A 25,597-nucleotide genomic window follows, 5' to 3' on the forward strand; every position below is an offset into this window, starting at 1 on the left:
AGCAAATTTGTACATTTGCATCAAAAGAAGGTTCTTTTAGAAACAATTGGCAAGTGTTTTTAAAACATGAAAATAAGACATGGAAAATATTCTGTATTTTACATGACACAATCATTCTTGCTACTCTGATTGTAATGGCAGGCAATTTTTATGTTCTGATTTGCTTATGCTTATTGAAAAGTCCTCAAATCCTAAGTGAAGCAATTTCACAAAGCAAATGAACCCACTCACCAGGGGTTACACCAGGAGTATAAAGTTGCTGCATCAACCTCCAGCCCCTGCAGCAGAACACGGCCCTGAGCATGCTACGGAAGGTCCTACTAATGAGCTGCATCTCTGGCTTCTATAGCATCCGGACCTCAATGATGGCATCAAATAAATACCATATTTTACTTATAGTCTTTTTTTCCCCATTACACAGAAATGAAATGAAAGCCTTCACATGTAGATGTTTCTATATTTTTGAATAGTACTAGTATATAAACATTTTTTGTGTGTTTTTTTCTTTTCTTTCTTTCTTTCTTTCTTTCCTTTTTTTTTTTTGAGTCTTTTTTTTTTTGTCCTTTTCTTTTTTTGAAACAGGGTTTCTCTGTTAGACAGAGCCCTGGGTGTTCTGGACTCTTTGTAGACCAGGCTGGCCCCGAACTCACAGAGATCCGCCTGCCTCTGCCTCCTGAGTGCTGGGATTAAAGGCATGAGCCACAACTGCCTGACTGTCATTGCTTTTATACGGAAAATGGTACAGGATGCAAAATATATCTGACTATTTTAAGATAAAATTCCTTTTTTTTGGCCTTTCATAACAGAGTTTTTTCTGTGTAGCACTGGCTGTCCTGTACTCTTTGTAGACCACACTGGCCTCAAACTCACAGAGATCCACCTGCCTCTGCCTCCTGAGTGCTGGGATTAAAGGCATGTAGTATCTGTTCTTCTCAGTTTGATATGTTCTCTATCTGATTTTAGTTTTTAACAGCTTAAAATTTTAAAAAATCTGGTGCCAATGATCAAATATCAGTTCTAAGTTCAAAAACGTATGGTAAGCATCTCCTGCTCAGAATTCCATTCCTGACTCACACCCAATGTTACTGTTCAGAGCACAGGCCCTGGGTATTCACTGTCACTAAATTTTGACCTTCTTTCCTGCTGCGAGTATCTGATGGGATCCTCACTTAACCTAGCTCTTCAGCTAAGCAGTTAAGTCTCACTGTAACTTAACTTTCTTTCTTGTGTTATTCTCTATTAATTTTCTCTACAAGAACTGTCACCCAGAAGAACCTGTGTTTTTTGGAATTTCATAATAATAGATTATCCTGAGACCTGTCACTGTAGTAGTAGCTGTAAAGTAGCGGGGTGCAGCCACACCGCTTTGGGTCTTGTCTGTGGATGGTTCTATATCAATGTAGCATTACTGAGTGGTTACGAAAGGGGGCGGAAGCTCGCAAACCTAAAATAAGTACTTTCTAGACCTTTAGGGAAAAAACAGTTGACTTTTATTGATGAAGCAAGTTGACTGTGTCCACTGAAAAGACCGATTCTTGTTTTTCAAATAAGTCGACTAAATAATTAGTCACAAATTCCAAACTATCCCAACAAGGACAATGGAGCTCTTTACTCAGTTTTCTCAGCCTCATTTTGGCTGCTAGAAAACTACTGTGACATGAGAAACTCAGGGGTCATCTAGGTTTTCAGGCAGGCAGGGCCCGTGTTCTGAGTTTAGGGTTACTCCTGCTTGGTTAGGATGAAATTTCTCATTTGTTTTCTACTTGACACAGATAGACAAATTCTTCTGGCTAGTTAAGAGTGAGCCACAGAGATGTAATTGTAGATCCAAAGGATCTGCCATTCTTTCTGGCATCTGTGGGTACCTGCATACATATGGCATTTGCACACACACAAATAAAAATAATAAAAACAGCCGGGTGGTGGTGGGACATGCCTTTAATCCTAGCACTTTGGAGGCAAAGGCAGGCAGATCTCTGAGTTCAAGGCCAGCCTGATCTACAGAGTGAGTTCTAGGATAGCTACCGTACACAGAGAAACCTTGCCTTGAACCCCTTCCCCTCCAATAAAAAATATTAAAAGGAAAAAAAGAGTGTATACTTTATATCAAATATTAGGCAGGCCACTTGAGTCAACTTGGGTATGCTCCAAAGAAAGAAGGCATGAAAAGGGGCATTTTCTCCTACAACTAACTCTCTCTGCTTGACTCTGACTGCTCTCTGCTCTCTCCAGGCAGCCAGTTAGATACGTTGTACCCAGTTAAACCCCTACTTGAGGAAAATTGATCTGGGAAAAAGCTTTTTCTACCTTTTCTAGGTTGGAAGTCAGTTTGCTATATTCATTAATATTGCTGGGCAGCAATTAATTTATTCTCTGCTCACTATACGTTCCACTCTACAAATAAATAAACACATAATTTATTTACTTTACTATTTATGGACATGTAGTTTGTTTCTATTTATTTTGGTCATTACAAATAAAGTCACTCTGTTTTCTACAGTAAAAATCAGAAAAGGAGCTTGGCACAGTGGTGCATGCCTTTAATCCCAGCACTCAGAAGGCAGAGGCAGGCATATCTCTTTGAGTTTCAGGCCAGCTTGATCTACAAAGTAAGACTCTGTCTCAAAACAAAAACCAGAAATACAAAGGTATGCATGAGAAGAGGGTTAATAAAACAAATCATGATACATAGGTAAAATGAAGTATTTTGAGCCAAAACCATACGGAACAACCTCCACAAAGGATTTAGCAGTGTGGCATGTATGGCACAGGGACCTGACCTGAGTGAAGCATTGGTTGACTCTGGCGCAGAAACTGACCAGGTGGGAACAGGAACAGAAGCGAGAATTTCATTTATGTGAACATGTGACACCACAAAATCCAAATTTATTAAAACTTATAAAAACCTATCAATATAATGGACATACTTTTCCATGATAATAAAAATATGTTTATGACTAAACTAATTTTCTACCTTATGGCTACATTAATAAATTCTCTAGGACTGAATATTTAGGCTAGAGTGAGTACAGATTCCCGATGAAATGATACGGAGCTGTTTCTAGAACAAACAACAAATTGAAAAATGCAAAAAGTGAAAAGAGAACCAAGAGTTTGTAACTTTTTGAAGAAAAGAGAAGATAAATTAGAAAGCAGTTGTGTACGTGATCACTAGAGTGAGGAAATGCAAACACCAGCGTGCTGCAGCACTGCATTGGAGGGTCTGCCCTCCACGTTTGTGCTTGGCTAGTGTCTCAGAATAAAGGGCTATTTGGAAACGAGCTTCGCTATCACCAGTCAAGACGAAGTTTTACTGGGTTACAGTAGCCAATTACTGGAGTCCTTCCATTAAGACAAGTGGCCACAGGAAAACAAGAGACAGGGACCGGAGTGACACAAAGAACAGGTTGTAGTGTTGCAACCATAAGCTGGGGGTGCAAAGAAGTGACAGCTAGGGGTCTCTGGATGCAGACCTCTCTACATGGAGGGATTTCCTAGACTATTTGTGGCCTCTAGAATTGGAATAGGATAAATTCTGTGACGTCACAGAGTTTATGTTAATCTACTGTGGGAAACTAAAATACCGAATAATGGAATATTATATAGCAATGTAAAGAAATGAAATATCCAAACATTCTATAGCATGGAAAAATCTTTTAAAAGTATGGTAGTTAGGAGCAGACCACATTTACTATAAGACTGTCTTTCGTTTTGTTTTTTTGAGACAGAGTTTCTCTGTGTAGCCTTGGCTGTCCTGGACTTGCTTTGTAGACCAGGCTGGCCTCGAACTCATGGAGATCTGCCTGCCTCTGTGTCCTGAGTGCTGGGACTAAAGGTGTGTGCTACCACTTCCCTGCATATAATACGATCTTAAGGAAATTTGTAGAATAAGCAAATGCATAGGGACAGAAAATAGATTAGTGGTTGCTCAGGAATGGGGCAGAATTGGGGGAGAAATAGTTTCTTTTAAAGATGATAAAAATGTTCTAAAATTAATTGTGATGACTAGCTATCCTGTGAATGTGTTAAAAATCCACAGACTTGTATAAATTAATTTTAATTTATTTTTGTTTTCTTGAGCTAGCATTTGGTTATGCAGCCCAAGGAGTAACATGTGGGTGGACTCTGCCTGTTTCCTAAGGGCTGGGATTACAGATGTCCAAACATGCCTAGATCTAAATTATAGAAATTCAGTGGTAATTCTATAATATGTAAATTATATATTATATATAGTATGAAGAAGCTAGAAAAACAGGAAACACAAGAAATAAGATGGGCTATCTACCAAAGGTTGACTTTTGTGGATAGCTGTTTTGTTTTGCTGGTTTTTGTAGATACTGAATACTGTTCTTCATGATAGAGAAGAACAGAAAAATAAGAGGGGAAAACAAACAGGACAGATAACACAAGTGCTCTCTCTGCCATCTGCCATGCATGCGCGCATGCGCCCACCCACACAGACACAAACAGTGACACTTTTTTTTTTCCGAGACAGGGTTTCTCTGTGTAGCCTTGGCTGTCCTGGACTCGCTTTGTAGACCAGGCTGGCCTCGAACTCACAGCGATCCTTCTGCTTCTGCCTCTGCCTCCGGAGTGGTGGGATTAAAGGCGTGCGCCACCACACCCAGCGACACTTCTGATAGTGTATTTTTGTGAATGATTTCTGAGAGGCTGGAGGTTTAACTCATGCTTACCTTGTTCCACCCAAACACCAAACCCAAGCCAAACAACCAAAAATAACAGGAGGAAGCGTCCCTCATAATAGATCCAATAAAGCATGAAAGATAATAAAAAAAATTATATGAAAAACACCACAGAAGTAAAGATTATTATGGCAAGATTAATCAAAAGAAAGATACCAAACTGCAGTGTCTCTTCATTAGTAATTTATTCAAAGGTATAAAAAAATAATACCCACTCCACAGTGGAGAAACTTGGCAGAGACAACTTTCAACAAGTGAAGTGACTCAAAGTTGTTGGAGCTACTATGTATTCAGATGTTAATTGCTTGCCCCCTAAGATCTATGTATCCAAAATGATGGGGTTGAGGGGTAGAGATGGCTCAGAGGTTAAGAGCACTGTCTGCTCTTCCAGAGGTCCTGAGTTCAATTCTCAGCAACCACATGGTGGCTCACAATCATCTATACCCTCTAATGCCCTCTTCTGACATGCAGGGTACATGCAGATAGAATACTCATACACATAAAGTAAATAAATAAAATCTTTAAAAAGCAACAACAATCCCCCCAAATGATGGGGTATAAACCTTGCTTCCCAAATTGTCCCTGATCAGCAAATAAAGCTGCCAACACCTTGTGGCTGGGCAGGACAGAGGTAGGTGGAGCCTAGGTTCAAGGGCTTCGGGAGAGGAGGAAGGAGGAGAAGAGAGCAGGTCTCCATGGTTAGCATGAACTAGAAGCATGCTCCAAGGATAAGCATGATGGGAAGAACCAACCCAGATGGAAAACACGCGCAAGTATTTATGGCAGTTATGACTGGGCAGTAGACAAGACAGCTTCGAGAGTTAATACCTGCCCAGCCCTAGGTATATTAATGCTTATTAAAAGTCTAACAAGTTTCTATATCTTTTATTTATAAAAAAGCAAGTTAAGGAATAACTGCTGCCTTAGTAATTATATGAATCAATAACAAATATTAATAATCATACGACACAAAGTTAACATCACCACTATAGAGCCTACATGATCTATATCATATGCCACTGTCATGGTGCAGTGAAATGGGCATAGCAGCACTACTGTGATATCCTTGCCAAAAATGTATAACTTGAATTTAATCATAAAGAAAAAGTAAAGCCAAGTATGGTGGCTCATGCCTGTAATCCCAGCAGTCGGGAGGCAGATGTAGGTAGATCGCTGAGAGTTTGAGGCCAGTCTGGTCTACAAAGCAAGTTCAGGCTAGCTAAGGCTGTACAGAGAAACCCTGTCTCGACAAACTTAAACATAAAAAAAAAAAAGAAAAAAGAAAAAGAAAAATCAGCCAGGCGTGGTGCCGCACGGCTTTAATCCCAGTACTCGGGAGGCAGAGGCAGATGGATCGCTGTGAGTTCGAGGCCAGCCTGGTCTACAAAGTGAGTCCAGGACAGTCAAGGCTACACAGAGAAACCCTGTCTCGAAAAACCAAAAAAGAAAAAAAAGAAAAAGAAAAATCAGTCAAACATGGTCTACAACATGGCGGGAGAAAACTCTTCAAAAATGTTGTAATGGGGCTGGAGAAATGACTTAGCAGTTTCTTCCAGGACCTGGGTCTAGTTCCCAGCACCCACATCAAGTGACTCACAACCACATGTAACTCCATCTCCAAGGGATCTGATGCCCTCTCCTGGCTAACACAGGAACCTGCACACAGGAGGCACATAACCGCAGAGATACACACACATCTAAAAAAGGATGGGAGACAAATACTGAAGAATGATTCCAGTCTGTAAGACATAAGATGACATGTCTACCCACTAGGTGCAGTATAGGAGGCTGGACTGTATCTTGACTGGAAACAAAACCCAGTAGGTTAGCTAGACTATCCAAATGAGGACTGCAGCTTTATTAATAATGAATCAATATTAATTAGTCACGATCAATATTAATTGACTGGTTTTAAATTTTATCTGAATTTACCTCTCTTTAAGTTGCCAAAACTGTATGTAACTACTCATGTTCTAATTTTGAGCATTGTACTATGGTTCTATAAAATGCTGAGGTGGATCAAGCAGGTGAAAGCACTTGCTATGCACACCCGATGCCTGAGTTTGGTCCCTGGGAAACACAGCAGAAGGAGAGAACGGACTCCTAAGAGTTATCCTCTGACCTCTTTGTACGTACCATCATATGCATGTGTCTACCTGCGCAAGTTGTAAAAAAGGATAATGGGAGGCAGAGTAAAAGGTAAACAGAAAATCTTACTATTTTTTTTTTTTTTACAATTTTTGTTACAAAATGCTTACAAAATTTATTTTCAATTATAAGCCTTGTGCCACCATGCCTGTATACATTCTGTGGGTGTGAGTGTGTGCATGTGTGTGCTTCTTGAGACAGGGTCTTATTGAGAAGTCCTGGCTGGCCTGGAAGTCATGAAGTAGTCCAGGCTGGACTTGAACTGGCGACGCTCCTGCCTTCAGAATGATGGAACTGACGATATGAAACACCACATTCAGATCCTCCTGCCTCCGCTGGGTGCTGGAACTACAGGTGTATGCCAGCATGCCTGGCTTTGGGCAGTACTGGAGATCAACGTCAAGGCTTTGGGCGAGGCTGGTACTCTAAATGCAAGCGATGTCCCCGGCCCCACATGTTACGTGTCTTTCTAATCACTAGTGTGATATGAACTCATACTTGCATTATTTCTATAGCACAGTTTTGGGTATCCCACATCATCTTTTGTCCCCTGGTTCACAGATATACTTTCAGACAAGTGTTCATTCACATAAAATAAAATAATAAGTACGATCTCAAACAGAAATTAAGTTAAAAAAAAAACATTATTTTTTCCTTTCCCCTCAACAGATCTTTGCACTAAAAAAAAAAAAATGTAATAATATAAAACTGATCATTCAAAGCAATGTTATGAAACTGAAAAACATGACTCCCCCAGGTGCTGAGTTCCAAAGTTCCTAGAGTTAAGGCAGAAGATCTTTAATATGTGCGCATTTGTTTGTTATGAAGGCTTGAGGTTTAAATGCTTAACAGATCCCAGACTAGCTGACTGCAAACACACTGCTGATTTGATCATAACAAATAGCAAAGTTGATCCTACACAGCAACGTTGTAATGATCTCTAATTTATGGTAGAAATAAAATTGCAAATCCAATCTCACAGCACAGAGAGGTCACGGTTTATGTTTCAGAAGTTCCTGGGCACTGAAATACAACAGCAGCACAGACAGATAAAGGGACCCTGCGAAGGGTTCATGCAAATTTCAGGGCCTTTGTTCTCTTGATTTCCACCCGTTGTTCCTCCTGCCATCTTCCTTAAAACAAGCTCTATAAGTTTAAGCCACATCTAGAGGAAATAGCACACTTTAAAATAATTCCTTCACGAAAATTCAAGTCACAGAAGGAACAGTGCTTCGCAGAGAATTCAATGGAGAAGATCTGTCCTGGGGAGTGGGACCAGTTCTCTAATGGGGTATCTATGTCGACCTGGGTGGGGGTTGCAGGCGAGGTGGAACATACCCTTCATGTAACCCTGAGTGAGAAGGTCGGGGTGATGGAGACTGTTTCTGAGGACAGAAATAGGAAGAGCAGGTGCAATCAAGCAGAGACAGGAGAGTTAAAAGCAGGGAGAAAAAGAGGTAATGATGAAGGAAGTAGGAAACAGTCTCCATCTTCAACCCTGGCTGAGTGCGATGACCAAAGTGGCAGGCACATTCCTCTCAACTCCCTCACGCATAGTTTACTGATGTAGAGTGCCTAAAAACCCTCAGGGGTAGGCAGAGTGCCTACTACCCTTGTTTTTTCCCCTTTTGCTATTTCAAGTCCTCATGTTCAGAGGGTTATCACTTCTTGCCTAGGAACTTTGACACCCCTGGATGTACAAAGTAGGGCGGGACTGGGGAGGTGGCACGCCTCGGGGTTGCTCTGCTGTGGAAAGAATGGTAGCCTCATTGATCTACAGATTATGAAGTCTGTGGACTAGCACAAACTCCAGGCACACAAAGAAAGACGTGAACACAGACATGAGCACTTACAACATATCTGCCTGCAGCTGGACCAGTCCTCTGCCACCATAGGACAGCAGCAGAAACCGTTAAAACATGGAGGAGCTGCAGTACAATCCAGCAAACCACTGCAGACCAGTTACAATCCCTGGGGACTCAGAAGGAAGCCTCTTTAATCCCTCCCCCCCATTCCCCCAGACAGGGTTCCTCTGTGTAGTCCTGGCTGTCCTGGAACCACTCTGTAGACCAGGCAGGCCTCGAACTCACAGAGATTCACCTGCTTCTGTCTCCTGAATGTTGGGATTAAAGGCGTGCGCCACCCCCACCTACCCCTCTTTAATTTTTGTCTTAAAAAATAAAAGCAACTGGGCGTGGTGGCGCACGCCTTTAACCCCAGCACTTGGGAGGCAGAGTCAGGTGGATCGCTGTGAGTTCGAGGCCAGCCTGGTCTATAAAGTGAGTCTAGGACAGCCAAGGCTACACAGAGAAACCCTGTCTTGAAAAACAAACAAACAAACAAACAACAACAAAAACCAACAAAACAAAAGCAAAAACACAAAAACAAAACCCACCATTGGACTTTGTGGACAAGTTTTGTTTGTCCAGTGTGACAAGTGGCCTTATCCAGGGACCAGCTCACTGCTCCGTCTTTGCTTTATCTTACAAAAACAAACTAACTTTCTTTATTCTTTCCTTTCATTTAAAAAACCATTCTGCTGGGCGTGGTGGCGCATGCCTTTAATCTCAGCACTCGGGAGGCAGAGGCAGGTGAATCTCTGTGAGTTCAAGGCCAGCCTGGTCTACAAAGCAAGTCTAGGACAGCCAAGATAACATGGAGAAACTCTGTCTCCAAAAACAGAACAAAACAAACAAAAGGATATATATCATTTGGTAATGTTTTTACTTTGAAAAGTTTTATGTTTCTTGTACTCCATTTTCTTTGCCCGCTCCTTTATTTAACGTTTACCTATTACTTTTACCTTTCTTACTTTACAGTCTGCATAATTTCTCCACTTCCTCTTTTGTGACTGTTGCAGAGCTGTCCCTAATGACTTGCCAGCCTTCTAGTTTGAGCTTCTTTGGGTGCTTCTCTGTTACCGTGCTCTATTTCCTCCCTGAACAGCAATGGGAATGCGCTGTAAGGAAAGGCTGCTCACCACAGAGACTCTCAGAGACCGGAAGCTTCCGTTCCAATGGAAGCACAGACTACCACAGAAACACAAGCGTGAGAGAGCACGGCAAGGTGATGCTCCAAAAGTTCCCAACACTTCAGAAAACAAGAGCAAAGATGGAGAGCTGAAATACAACACATTCAAAAAGGATGAAACCAAACAAAATCCTCTGGGGCATGATTAAGAGCAAGAACGGCCCAGCTAGCTGTGACTGTCAACCTGACATGGAGTCCCAGTTGGACCATCCAGTATGGACTGGCTTGTGGGCGTGTCTGAGGAGAGTTTCTCATTTGCTAATTGATATCGTAGGGCAGAGCCTACCTGGGCAGACGGTCCTGGGTAGTATAAGGAAGTTAGCTAAGCATGACCCTTACAGCAAGCCAGCAAGTCGGCAAGCAGGAGTCTCCACGGTCTCTGCTCAAGGTCCTGCCTCACTTTGTTCAGTGACATACGATGACCTGCAGGTGGAAATGAACTCTTTCCTTCCCTAAGCTGCTTTTGGTCAGTGTTTTATCACAGAAATGAAAGAAAATGTCAGAGAGACAACTAGGATACCGAATAAAGGCACAGAAAACTACTCAGTGAAATATAGAAAAATTCCCAAGTGTGGGAGTGGGAAATGGGGATGACATATCCAAATAGACTTAAGGAAGCATTAATGACTACAGTTAGGACTTGGCTGTGGGCGAAGGAGGGTGATTACAAATTTGAGGCCAGCCTGGGCTACATTACACGATCTTGTCACAAACAAATGATACCAAATGCTAGACACACACACACACACACACACACACACACACACACACACAAGAATTAGGAGTTGAAAAGACAATATCTCTTCCAATATGGGAGAGAGACTTCAACAGCAATATCCCAGAAGTTACCCAAGTGCCAGCAGGCAGACTGCTCTGCCACATTTATTCTACACCAGGAAAATTCTAGCCACATCACATTGAGACACTATCATGGTCTCACCAGATTGGCTGAAATTAAAAAGATAAACAGTAACAAATGCTATCGGGGAAAGTGGAACCATTAGAGTATCATGTACTGGTGAGAGTGGAGATGGAAAGTTGGGACTGAAAGATAAAAATCTTTTTTTTTTTTTTTTTTTTTTGGAGACAGGTTTCTCTTTGTAGCTTTGGCTGTCTTGGATTCACTTTGTAGACCCAGTTGGCCTCAAACTCACAGTGATCCACCTGCCTCTCCAGCCTGGCTAACATAAAAATCTTTAATACCACATACGGTTATAAGATCCTACACAAAACAGCATTACAAAGGATGAATTTAATTTATTGGGAAAAAAATTAACCATGATATAAAAGGAAAGCAAGATAGAATATACACTGTAGCCAATGGTAGCACCTGTGCTACAAGTGAACATTGTAACCCTGCAAATGTGCATGGAATAAAAAAGCAGCTTCGGTGACTCCAAATGTTAAGTTCTTACAAGGCAAGAGGGACAGCTATAAATAAGGGAAGGGCAAAAGCTGGAATGAGCCTCACACACACGCATAGCTTATTGTAACCCGTGTGTCGCCAAGCTCTGCTCCAAAGGCCTGGAAACAATGATGAGGAGCTCACGGTGCTCAGACCTTGGTGTCTGAGTACCATGCTCTGACGAAGGGAAGCAGGGTTCCTCAGAAAAGTGGTTGATTCCTGGATGGAATCAACGGAGAAAACACATCACGTTGCTGGGGTAGTCTTTGATGTTAAAAAGTCAGGAAGTGTGCAAATAGGGATAGAAACAGAGCCAGACAAAAATTCTGCATACTGGTGATTCTATTTCAAAACCAGAACTAACTGTAACCAATGGAAGCTAAGATAACAGCTACTGGGGCGGGGCGCACTGAGTTCTGAAAGGCTTTATTTAGTGTATTTCCCTTCCCCCTCCTTCCTTTTGGAAGGGTCTTGCTAACTCAGGACCCTCTTGTGTCAGTCATGGTGCTGTGTTTCTTCATCTGGTTGTAGTTACACATAGGTGAATTTATTTAAGAAGAAGTTGTACTAAGCTTGAATATTGTACTTCAATATAAACACTTTGTGATATTTGTTACATTTTAAAAAGGAAAATATATGTTAAAATTTTGATATGCATACTGGTTTGTATTAGGGTAATCGGCTTCAAAAGATCCTTGTAGAAATCAACACTACTTGGTCAATATGGGCTCTTCTGTTTTGTAGCAGGATCCTGTTTGATAGAAACATAGCAGCTGAGGGAAGTCGTATTTTTCAGGGCTGAGACCAATAAACTGTACAAGTCATGCACAGAGATGTAATTTTGTCAGGAACATGACAGCGCCACATGTTATTCTAAATTATTTTTGTTTTATTTTGCTTTTAAGAGATAAGGTCTCACTTTGAAGCCCAGGCTGCTCTGAATGAAAGAATTCTTGCCTCAGTGGAGCATTATAGGCATGAACCACCATGCCTGCTTCCAAAATATGTTTGACCTCTTGATGAATAAAAAGCCCTTGTAGGAACAACTCACTTGTTCAGTTAAGAAACTATTTTAATTGTGGGCTGAGTTTTATGATTATTGGAATTGCAAATCACACAGGTCTTTCATCATAGAGTGATGAAGAACACAGTGTTTTTGTAGAACAGGGAAACTAAGAGATGAAGGAACAAGTTACTTAAAGACTCAGGAACGAACGACAACAGGAAACTGTAATACCTCTAGGTTCATCTGTAATGAGATAACATAGGGTACTGCTAGATGCATCTTAAAGGTGGAAATAATTTAATCTACAGTCTGTCCATAAGACTCAATGAGTTCTTGATTTTTTTATCTTCATATATTTTTACAATTATTTTATGTACTTTGCTGTTGTTGGTGTATGTTTTAATGTATTTGTGCTTTGTCTGCATGCATGTCTATGTGTGCTTGGTATCAAAGAGAATAGTAGAAGGCATCAGATTGCCTAGAACTGTAGTTAAAAATAGCTGTGAGCTGCCTTGTGAGTGCTGAGAATTGAACCTGGGTCCTCTGGTAGAGCACCTAGTGTTCTTTTTTGTCTGTCTGTCTGTTTTTTGTTTTATTTTTGAGTCAGGGTTTTTCTGTTGCAGCTTCAGCTGTCTTGAAACTCACTCAGTAGACCAAGCTGGCCTCTAACACAGAGATCCATCTGCCTCTGCCTCGAGGGTGCTGGGATTAAAGTGTGTACCACCACCGGCCAGCTAAGTAACTAGTGTTCTTAAGAGCAGAAGCATCTCTCCAGGCCCCTGATACCTTAAGGATTGTTTGTTTGCTTTGAATGTGCCTGTATGAATGTCTGCTACATGCCAATGGGTACTCATAGAGGCCACAAGAGGACACTGGAGTCCTTGGAGCTGGAGTTTCAGGTCACTATCCAACATGGATGCTAGGAATTGAACCCAGATCCTCTGGAAGAGCAACACATACAATGTGCCTTTTCTGCAGCCCCTAGTCCTTGGTAAAGAAAAACAAGCATGTATCAAGGCTTGACCTATTGAAGATGTTTGGCTATTCTGTTTCCGTCATCCCTCAGGACCATAAAACACGGCCACTTAGTCCAACGACTTAACTGAATGATTTTCAAGGTGAGATGAGAACAGACAGAGCAGCTGTGTCACCTAAGGGAACATTTTCTAGAAATGCACAGCTTTCCTCCAGCTCCTTCCACTGGCATCCTCACACCCCTCCCAAGGATCCATATCCTAATGTTGCACATAGTGTGACTGTCTGAGTAGAGAAGGTTCTTTTAAACAGGGAGGTCTACACTTACTCAAAGTCTACTGGATGATTTATTTGCATATGACACCATTGGCCTTTCAGTTACAAGTCTCTATGAGAAAAAGCGGTTTACAAATATCATATCTCAGAAGGAGATAAGTCTTTGGAATAAAATGCCAAGGGAATTGATTTTTGTTAACATTATTGCTAAATGCCTTAACAGTGTGATCATTTGAAAATACTCTACAGTGTGAGGTTTAAGGCACAATGAGTCCTAATTAGTGTTTTAATAAGTGTGTTAGCACTGCCGTGTACCATTCTGGGATGTCACTTATGGTAAATTAAGGGACACTTTCCCTCCCTATCTTCCATTAGTATTTAATGCTAGGAGGTGGGAAAAGGCTGATCCATATTCAATAGCAAAGGAGGGAAAACAATAACAAATTGGCATCTCTTCTGTGAATTGCCCCACAGGCCAAGCATTTTTATGTTCTTAATCATTATTAAATGACTTAACATGACACCCAGAGCCTGGCGAATGATTGCATCCTGACATGAGAACGAATTACAAATGAAATGAAAGATCAAGCTGTATTAGAGGACTGCCTCTGGGAAATGAAAATCTTTAATTCTCTTTTATTATTGACATTTATTTGGCTGCCATGAATAACAACACAGCAAAGAGATTCAGCTACGCTTGTGCGCTGAATAGCTTATCCCAGGGCTCAACACTGCATTAACATTTATCATGTTTGCTTTTGTAGCTGACACCACTGAACAGATTCTCTATCCATCTTGTATTTATCATGCATCGCAATATACGGCATCCTCTAAGTTCATTTTCATATGGTAGGAACAGCGAGATTAGCTAGTGTCTTGCATCAAATAAATCCCGATTATAAGCATCCTTAAGAGTGGTTTAATAGATTTAATAAAGCATGAAGCAAATTCACACACACACAAAAAACTGTTACAAGAGAGGGAGGGTAAATTTCATTCTGAAGAAAATTATACAAGTTGATAGTGAGAGAGACACTTGTATGACACATGTTTCTGGGTATAGGAAGACTTAAAAAGAATATGTCCACAAAGAGCAACCCAGGAGCATCTTATGAGCCTGGAGGTAGTATTACGTTCCCTCTAAGAAGCCTGCCCGGTTTAAGACAGATATGGTCCACACACGGTAACATGACAGTGATCTTGTCTGTGTCACGTAGAGGTCCTTTCATGGGTTATTTTTCTTTTCTCTCACAGAAATGAACAGCCTGCCACAGAAACGGAGGATCACACAGTACCTTTTCATGTGTCTACAACCAACCTGAAGGTTGAGGGAATTATTTCGTGTCTGTCTCTCTGTACCCAAACTGGTCAATAATTTCCTCAGTGACACTTCTCGGGTTTTATATATTTACTTTGTTAAAAAACGTCACTTCACTACCAAGAAGAGACTTGACACCCTATGAGCATATACAGGGGGAGGAGGTCCCCCTCAGCGACAATCATAGGGGACAGGAATAAGGGGAAAATGGGAGGGAGGAAGGAATGGGAGGATACAAGGGATGGGATAACCATTGAGATGTAATATGAATAAATTAATAAAAAATTAAAAAAAAAAGTCACTTCAGTAGATGTGATGGTGCACTATTGCAATCTCAGCACTTGGAAGGCTGAGACAGGAGAATTGCTCCAACTTTGAGCCCAGTCTGGGTACACAGAGATTACAAGGTGAGCCTGGACTAGAGTGAGAATATATTATCAAAAATTAAAGAAAAAAAATTACTGCATTTCCAGTATAATGCCTTTAAGATTTGTTGGGGCTGGAGAGATGGCTCAGAGGCTAAGACCATTGGCTGTTATTTTGAAGGTTCTGAGTTCAATTCCCAGCAACCACATGGTGGCTCACAACTATCTATAATGTGATATGATGTGCTCTTCTGGCCTTCAGGAACACATGCAGGCAGAATATTGTATACATAATAAATCAATAAATCTTTAAAAATAAATAAATAAAAATAGAAATACTGACTAAAAAAAAAAATTGTTGATCTGTGAGACGTGGTGGCATACACCTTTAATCCCAGCACTCGGGGAGGCAGAGGCAGGCGGATCACTGTGAGTTCAAGGCCAGCCTGGTCTACAAAGTGAGGCTATGACAGCCAAGGCTATTACAGAGAGAAACCCTGTTTTGAAAAACCTAAAAAAAAGCCGGTGTTGGTGGCGCATGCCTTTAATCCCAGCACTTGGGAGGCAGAGGCAGGCAGATCGCTGTGAGTTCAAAGCCAGCCTGGTCTACAAAGTGAGTCCAGGACAGGCAAAATAACAGAGAAATTCTGTCTTGAAAAACTAAAAAACCAACCAAACAAAAAGATTTGTTGATCTTTTACAGTCAACAATATTCCCAAAGAGAATTATATTTATACTTTATATTTTGATATTTAACACTTTATGGATATTAATTATAACTTGCAGCTCTTTAAAGATTATGTTATATTCAATATTCAGCTGAGTGCTGAACAAACACATTGGCAATAATTATACTACTGTTTATAAAAATCATTAGCTATTAACTATTAACTGATTAAGGATGAATCATTCAGAAAAAATTAACAGACATATTTAGCTTGAATAGCAGCTAAAACAAAGTAGCCTCATATTTAAAATAATTATTTTAACCAATGGTTTTTGATCACTTGATGAAATTCCTACTTAATTTCTATGCATGCCATTAAAAATAGACATGAGATCTTTCTCTCTCTCTCTTTCTTTCTTTCTTTTCTTTCTTTCCTTCCAGTTTTTCAAAACAAGTTTCTCTGTGTAGCCGTGGATATCCTGGACTCACTTTGTAGACCAGGCTGGCCTCAAATTCGCAGTGATCCGCCTGCCTCTGCCTCCTGACTGCTGGGATTAAAGGCGTGCGCCACCATGCCCAGCCTGAGCTTTATCTTCTTGAAAGAAAATCTGAGATTATAATCAGCAAAAAAGCTCTTTGGGAAGCTGAGGCAGGGGGATTAAAAATTCAAGGTCAGTCTGGGCTACACAAGGAATTCAAGGCCAGTCTAGGGTATTTAGTGAGACATTTTCTTAAAATAAAAGGTTATATAAAATAAAGTATTAAAAAAAAAAAAAGGCCAAGGATATTGCTGAGTCAGAGGCATGTGAGTTCAAGGATAGTGAGTCCCAGGTCAATCATGAATATATAGACTGTCCAAAAGAAAAAAAAAAAAAAAAAGAAAGAAGGAAAAAAAGAAAGAAAAATCCTGTATTGAAAAACCAAATCAACAATGGCAGAAAAAATCCAGAAGAAGAAGCAGTTCTGGATTTTACTTGTTCATGACTGAGTAGATGTTTTTTATTCTGATGCAAGTGTTTATATGGTTTTTGAAAAGAAAGACATTTCTGGACTAAAGAAATCTCCCCAAACTTCAGTATTAACAACTGATTTTTCATAAAATATAATCTTCAAAGGAAAATCATGTCCCGAGGGTAGAGGGGAGGAATGTCCACGTGAACCTGTAGAAGGCACGTGGCTGCGGACAGTGCACTGCACAAGGATTATACAGTTTCCCTGTGGTTGATCTCTGTGGCACGGAATCTGTTCCACGGCTCCCACATACCTGTAGCCACTATGGTGTCATCTCTCCCTTGCGTGAAGATCACGGTCCTCTGCCTCTTCGAGTTCACCTTTGGAAGAGCCTGTGCCTTTTTGGCTATTTCTTTAATGTCTTTAGTCTATTAATAAGAGGGAAAAAAATCATTATCAGTTGAGTAAGAGAAAATATTAGATGTTAACAATTTTGCTTCTGATGCGACCTGAGTATCAACTAGGGCATATTTGAAAAAAGATTTTTAACTATACACAAATAAAGAGAACACTTTCTATTTATTCTTCGGGGGATCACGTTTATGATGGATCTTATTCCATCTTCACCTTCAATACCTGCCATTCATTTTATTTCAAAGCAAACCTCAGGCACTTTATAATTTAATCTATAAATGTGTGAACATGCCATCTCTGAAAGGTAATGACTGAAATATTACATAAGCACTACATACTTTAAAACATTTTGCCTGGCTTATGAAAGGACCTAGAACTAGTCCCACATCACCAGGAACAAGTGCTTACCATCAGCAAATAAATGTCAAGTCAAATTTCAAAGTAAAGAGAGTTTTAAAGAATTACTCATCTGTTTTTGAGTTGGAGTCCTCCTGTGTGTCTCCGCCTGGCCTGAAGTTTGTGATTCTCCGGTATCAATCTCCACAAGCTAGAATTACAGTGTGTGTGCCCTTGTGCCCATGCCATAAAAAAGGTTTTCTTTTTCTAAAACTTTTTATTTATTATTAAAGATGTTACAGAGCATGATTGATTATGCTGACTTGGGAAATAATAAAATTGAGATATGTCATTTTTTTCAAAGAATTGGCTGAGGAAAAAAAAAATGCTAACCATACTTTGCTCTGTAAAGACTTAATTTTCCATAGGAAAGGGCATTCCTTTAACATGATGGTTAAAGGAAAGGCAATTAGTTGAACATTCTTCTTCATGACTCATGATCAGTAATATGCAGTCCATCGTCTTTCATCACCTAATATTATCCCTTCGTGTTCCCTTTTCTAAATGCTCTACTATAATCACATATATATTTGTTTACATATACATACTTACATTAAAACATCTTTTTTTCTTCCTAGATTGGGTGACTTTGGTTAATATTATACATACTAAGTCCACCCATTTTTCCTGCAATGTTTATGATTTTATTTTCATCTAGAGCTGACAAATATTTTAAGTATATACCAGATTTCCATTACCCATCAATCATGGAGGTGAAATATCTCTACGGTAAGGTATGGCATAGTTAGAGTGCATGCCCAGGAGTGAAATAGTTGGGTTATATGGTAGTTCACTTTTTAATAGTTTTGAGGAACATCCAAATTGATATGTATAATGGATGTACTAATTTGCACCCCCACCAGCAGTGACTGATGGCTCTCTCTACATCTTTGTCAACATCTCTTGCTTTCTTGTCCTTCTTCCCTCGTTCTCCGGAGCTGAGTACTGAACCCAGAGTCTTGCTCTGAGCTAAAGCCCCAACCCTGATATCAAATCTTACTCCTTCTCTTTCTTTCTTTCTTTTTTCTTGTTTTTTTCAAGACAGGGTTTCTCTGTGTAGCCCTGGCTGTCCTGGACTCGATTTGTGGAACAGGCTGGCCTTGAACTCACAGCAATCCACCTGCCTCTGTCTCCCGAGTGTTGGCATTAAAGGCATGTGCCACCACGCCAGGCTTTTTTTTTTTCTTTTTTAGTGGCTAAGTGCATAGAAACCCTAAGAGAAGCTCTACAGTTTCAGAATGGCTCTGCGATTTCCACTGAGATGTACAGCGTTTGGGACTGGGCAGGTTTTTCTTGAGCAGCTAAATGAATCTGGCTTCATGATATTTTTATGAGTTCATTAGAATAAGGTAATTTTTGTATTTAAATAAAGAGGGGCAGGGCTGGGTGGTGGTAGTCTTCCTGAGTGTTGGGATTAAAGGCATGCGCCACCATACCAGGCTTTGAAATAAACTTTTCAAATATACACCAGCAACTTTTCTAGATTTGTCCAACCTTTTTTCTTATTGTATCCACATATACAGTTTATGCCAAATCTTTTCATTGTTCAGTCTAGGATCCCTGTTAGTATAACCTAATCCAAGTAATCTCACTATGGGTTCAGAGCAACTGCTTGCTTACAAGAGATGATTTTCAGGCAGTGTAAATCCTTCCTCAAAGCCTCAGTTTTTATTTTCCCAACACCACACATTGCTAAGTCCACAGTATTCACCCTTTCCCTCTCCTTAGGTCCTTCTCCCTCACAGGTAAGATCACGCATCTCAACAGAAAAATGCAATTACAACGAGCTTTAGAACACAGCAAACCTAGTCTTATTGCTATGACCATGAACAGATGAGTAAACATCTCTAAGGCTCCATTTGCGGACAAAACTAAGAAAATACTCAACTGAAAGATCTTGGGGCTGGGGGTATAACTCAGTGGCAGAGTGTGGGTTTGTAAAGCCCTAAGTTCAGTTCCCAGCATTAAATCTCCCTCTATAATACTTACTATCAAAGGGGAAAAAATCAATAATTATAGAGTCAAGAAAATTGTTAAGTACCACTTTAATAGTCAACTGATACTAAAATTCCTGGACAAAAGAAGACATCTGTATAGTCCCAAAGAATCTCCTCCAGACTTTTTATCCACTGTAATAGAAAGGGGTAAACTGCAGAGGATAATCCGATCGATGCCACCTTAGCCCAGCGACCGAGGTTAACATCACCAGCAATGAGACTTTGTGACATCATTTAACCTCCCTGATATGACGCTCTGAGAAGGGCACATCACTTCTGTGGGTTTCCTGTTAAAAATACACAACTTCAACCCACTCACAAGAAAACACCAGACACACTCAAATAGAGAAAGAGAGGGACATTCCACAGAATGAATAACCAGGACTCCTGAAGTATCAGGGTCACAGTCAATAAGGGAAGAATGAAAAACTGTCATGGACTGGAAGCTGCTAACGACCCACGACACACATGTAAGGCGGGATCCTACATTAGATGCTGCAAGAGAGGAAGGAAAATCAGGCAGGAGACAGAGACTCGGCAGGTCAGGGCGTTTGCTGCCAAGCCTAGTGAGTTCAGACTGCAGAACACACATGTGGAAGGAAAGAAATGACTCCCCAAAGTTGTGCTCTGACCTCCATGTGCATGTGCGAATATCCCCACACAAAATAAAGAAAACAAGAGGAATTGCTACGGAAGCTGGAATGCATCCCAGGGTTCTTTTGCGTTGGATGTATATTAGTTTTCTGATTTTGGCCAATAAACATTGGTTAGTTAAGAGGCTAACAGTAGGAGAAGGTAGGCGAAATATATGTGGGGATTCTATATGCTGTTTGTGCAATTACTTTAAAAATAAGGTTATTTTTAAGGTTTTTAAAGTTTAAGGTGAAGTTAGTGGTAGATGTCTGTAATTCTAGTACCATGGAAAGATAAGGAGACTGAGTCTGAGAAGAATCAGGGCCATAAAGCAAGACCTTATCTTAAAAAAAAAGGTGCTATTTAACGATCACTCCTGTAGTCTCAGGATACAGGAGCGTGAGTAAGGAGGATCATTGTGAGTTCTAGGTCAGCTGGGGATCCACAGTAAAGTTAAGGCCAGTCTGGGCTATGACGAATGAGCTCCTGTTTCGGGGGGGAAAAAAAAAGAAAAGAAAAGAAAAGAAAGAAAGAAGGCATGACTGAGAAGATGGCTCAGGGGTGAAGACCACTTGCTGGATTTGCAGAGGACTCAGGTTCATTTCTCAGTAGCAGCACGTGGCTGCTCACAACCGCCTGGACCTCCAGCTCCAGGGGATCCAAAGCTCTCTGGCCTCTGCAGGCAGTAGGCACACATGTGCTACACAAAGATACACACAAGCAAAGCACTGTACACATAAAGTAAGAATAAAAACAAAAAACAAGGAAGTCAAAATTGTGGAGATGAGGGTCAAACAAGGTGAGCTGAAGGAGCGGAATGTATTTACTGTATACTAATACAATCCTAACTTTACTTCTCTATTTTTTTTTTAAAAAGGTTTATTTATTATTATGTATACAGTGCTCTGCCTGCATGTACACCAGGAGGCCAGAAGAGGGCATCAGATCACATTATAGATGGTTGTGAGCTACCATGTGGTTGCTGGGAATTGAACTCAGGACCTCTGGAAGAGCAGCCCCAGTGCTCTTAACCACTGAGCCATCTCTCCAGCCCCAACTTTACTCCGCTTAAATTACCCTCAACTTAATTCTCCCTAACATCTTCAATTCTGTAAGATGCTTCAACAATCCTTACAAAGGGCCTAAAAATATTGAGTACTAAAAACTCAATTATAATATCTAATGAGGAAAAAGATAACACAGAGGTGGGGGCAAGAGACTAAAGTTTACAGAGCAGAGTGATGAACAATTACAGGGCACTAAAGAGGTTCCTAATTTTAATTTCTCTGTAGAGAAGACACTATAATTTCCTCTATCTTACTCTAAAGTATTCACTGGGCCTTCCTACCCGAGGCCCTAGGTCTTCTTGCAGATGAACTAACTGACCTGCAGACGCTAAGTATGCCGACGAAGGCTATAAACAGAGGCAGTGTCGCCAGGACGACCGTCTCCAATTCTGCCTTTAGGAGTCTCAGTGTTTGGAAGCACTACCCACAGACTGCACTGCTTCTATGAACCTTGGGATATGCCTTTTGCTATTATCACAAAACTATAGATGGTTCTGCCGCTGCACATTCGCAAGTTAATCCCGATCTTTATTTAAATGCGCTTTTTCATAGTTGTATTTTACATCAAAAATCCGATGTTTAGGAATTTAGATATTCCTCATTCTTCAAGGCCATTCTCAAGTTCAACCTTTTCTCCCAATAGGCTAGAACATGATGGAGGGGAAAACCGTGGTTTGTAACTAAAAGCAGCAGATTTGGAGCTCTGAGCTCTGGTTCTGCTGGCAGTATGTGTGAGCTGTGTGAACTGCAACAGGTCCTATAGCCTGGGTTTCATCTGCTGAACTGGCTATGCACTTCTCAGGGTTTCTGGAAGTATTAAGTGCATCAGTGACACGATGGCAAAGATTTTATAAACTGAAGCATTTTATACAATTTTAAAGTGGCTGGGTGTGGTGGCGCACGCCTTTGATCCCAGTACTCAGGAGGCAGAGGCAGGTAGATCTCTGTGAATTCGAGGCCAGCCTGGTCTACAAAGCGAGTCCAGGACAGCCAAGGCTACACAGAGAAACCCTGTCTCGAAAAACCAAAAAACAACAACAGCAACAACAAAAAACAAAAACAACAACAACAAACAAAAAATAATAATAATTAAAAGTGTACTTTTAAAATCACTGGTTTAGTATTACTTTCCATTATTTTAAAGACTATATTGTCTTGGGTCAACAAAATGGTTTGGTGGGTAAAGATGCTTGCTGTCAAATCTGATGAGCTGGGTTTGATCCCTCGGGCCTAAATGGTGGAAGAAAACTGGTTCCTACAAGTTGTCTTCCGACTCTCATACTTGCACTGTGGCACATGCCTCCTAATAAAAGAGTGAACTTTTCTTTAGAACACATTTCCTTCATTTTACTTTCTTGTCTTCATTTCATTTTCACCAAGCAGGTGATACAAATGTTTGAACACACTGTCCCAATCCATGCCTGCTGTGGCATTCCTACACATTGCTCACTCAATTACACCATTTTCTGTTTTGTCTTCCAAACAGAAACCCTCTAAGGTCACACTGTTCATGTGACCTGCCAATGACCAAGTATCAAGCTACCTTTCTCTTTCAACCCAAGCCAGGACACTGGCTTTGTGGAGTGCAGCGCGCTGTGTTCTTTCTTGTTGGGAGCCTTTGTATTCTTGTCTAAAATGCGTCTCCTTGTTTGACTGCTTAGCTGGCTTTCTCCCTTGTCATTGCTAGATAGCTCTATTTGTTAGATTTTAACTTTCTCTTAAATAATTTATTACTATAGGGAGAGTCACATGCCTTCTACAGCTGTATGTTTGGCGCTCAGAGGACAGCTTTGCAGAATTGGTTCTTTCCTTCCATCCTTTTCTGGGTTCTGGGGAACAGTATTAGAAAACTATGCAATCTGTTTTTCAAAATCTGTTTTAAAAATTGTCCTCTAAACTGGGTGTGGTAGTGCATACCTTTAATCCCAGCACTTGGGAGGCAGAGGCAGGTGGATCTCTGTGAGTTCGAGGACAGCCATGAAACAGAGAAATCCTGTTTCAAAACCCCAAAAAACAAACAAATAAACAAAGAAACAAACAAACAAAAAGTCCTCTTTGGGACCTAGACACCTCAGAAAGCAGGAGTATACTCCTAGCCAGCAGGACCTGACTTAGGTCTTCTTTTCAGAAACTGTGGCAGTTCACTGCATTCTTAAAATTTGTAAAGGACACAGGAACTTGAGTATCACTTGAGAGAATTCCCTGGGAACCACTCCTTCCTGAATATGCTGTATAGATTTTCTCTTCAAGGCTGACTAACAGGACTTTTTGAGATGGCATATGTCTTTGATACCCGCACTGTCTAATAGAGCAGTCATTATGCACCCAGGGTACGGAACACTAGAAATATGTCTAGGACAAACAGAGTGACTACATTTCATCTTATCTTTTGAGACAGAGTTTCACTAGGTTTTAGGCTGGTCTCAAAACCATGGGCTCAGGCAGTCAGTCCTCCTGCCTAAGCAATAAGGGTAGTTGGTACGACAGAGCTACCAGTATAAACCTGGCCTTGAATTTTAAACTTCATTTAACATGAAGTAATTTTAACTTGTGTAGTTGAGTGTGGTTACTGGACCACACGATTCTCGACTCTGTCATTCGGAGTTACAAAATGACCGAGTCTCATTGGTCAGAGAAAGGCTCTGATTCTGGGATGTTTTGCATGGTCAGAGGCTGAGGGGACAAGGAAGGGGAGTAAGATCACTTTGTTCCCTGTGTGCCAAGAGCATCATGTCTCAGGCATCTATAAGAAAAGGGAAACCTGTGCTTGGAGTAAGTGACTCAATGGTTTGAATGCCTTTCAAAAGTTGACACATATTTCTGTTGCAGAGACAATGAAAATAAAGAGAATAACTACATTTAGGTTTTAGAAGTTTTTTCCATTTTATTTAATTTACACCAATTTATGGCAGTTTTAAACACTGCTTTATAATGAAGCTGCTTTTAAGTACCTTGTGTTTTTATTTAGACTTCCACAATCTAAACCTTCAATCAGTTCAGCTCCAGAAAAGGAAGATTTAACAGCACACTGCAGTCTGAGCTGTTTTTCCGGAATAATAAAAGCCCTCACAAAACTCTTTACCACGAATTGTCATTTTAAATTCTTAGCAGGTCTGTCATTTAAACTGGGAACTATGCAATTTCCTATCACCTATAGAGAGAGCCACTCTCCTGCCTAGTGCTCTGCCTGGCTCCAGCTTTTATCTCCCTCTCCAGTGCTCTCCTAAGCTGCTGCTTCTCTCTAAAAAAATGCACATTTCATTTTAAAGATTAAAGATGTTTGAAAAAAATAAAGATTATCTAGAATTTGCAGAGAAACCCACCAGGGCGTTGTAAACAATGCTGCTGAGGGTCTTTCCTGATGAGTAAACACAGGTTATTTTTAGAGGTGTCCGGCTGGCCTGTCAGCCGTCTGACCACTGACTGGCAACACTCAGTGGTTTTGGGAAAGGACTGGGATTAATAACAGAAAATAAGGAAAGGCAGGGGGTGCTGGTAGGAAGGAAGGATGCTCACCATTCCTTTCTTCTAATCACTTCACATCGTCTTCTTTTTTTTTTTTTTTCCGAGATTTGCTCCAAATTTAGAGCCAATATTAAGGTTGAAGAGATAAAATACAAATTTTTGTCTAGTTTGTTACACCACACTTGAGAACATCAGAACGCTTCCGCAGATAGACAACTGCTAAGAAAGCGATTTACTCTTGTTTTATTCAAGAGTACTACACTCTACGCCTATGCTTCCATACTTTTCTGTAATGAGTAAGAACTTTAATGGCATTACAGGATCATTGGATTTATTCGACAGCATTCCACACATGTGTTGTAGTTTTATTAACAGTGCTGACTTGAGGCTATTCTATTCATGGCTCATATATATTCTTCAATTTTGGGGATCCACAGAGGGATATGTGCTGCACTGACTCTAACAGGCCACTGTCAACATCACTAGCAGAGCTGCTTTAATCTGTCAGGAGGTAACAGGGTATGTGATTATGGTAATCATCACTTTGCTTATATGCTCTAATCCCATTATGGCAGACTCATGACAATGTGAAACAATTTTTAAATCAGTAAATAGGAACTAATGAAAGGCTAATACAGTTGGCAGGAAGGCGGGAACACAGCTTGTTGCCAGGACTGAAGGTAAACCAGGTACACATGGAACAAAGAGCTGAAGGAAGGAATAACGTCTGCACTAGCTTACTAAACCAAAACATATCCCTAAGCACCGCACAACGGAGATC

The 25,597-nt window shown here is 40.6% G+C and overlaps 1 protein-coding gene across 3 annotated transcripts in view; it reads right to left on the bottom strand.

Annotated features, from left to right (window-relative positions):
* Positions 1-25,597, bottom strand: part of ADK (adenosine kinase) — a 390,229-nt gene that overhangs the window by 51,455 nt on the left and 313,177 nt on the right. For all 3 annotated transcript variants that reach the window (XM_084795010.1, XM_084795009.1, XM_084795011.1), the window contains exon 9: positions 17,158-17,272. In XM_084795010.1, the coding sequence (XP_084651136.1) occupies positions 17,158-17,272 (115 nt within the window). The remainder of the gene's footprint in view (positions 1-17,157; positions 17,273-25,597) is intronic.

This window comes from Acomys minous (assembly GCF_964271855.1).
Source record: "Acomys minous genome assembly, chromosome: 9".
In the NCBI taxonomy this organism is placed as follows: domain Eukaryota; kingdom Metazoa; phylum Chordata; class Mammalia; order Rodentia; family Muridae; genus Acomys; species Acomys minous.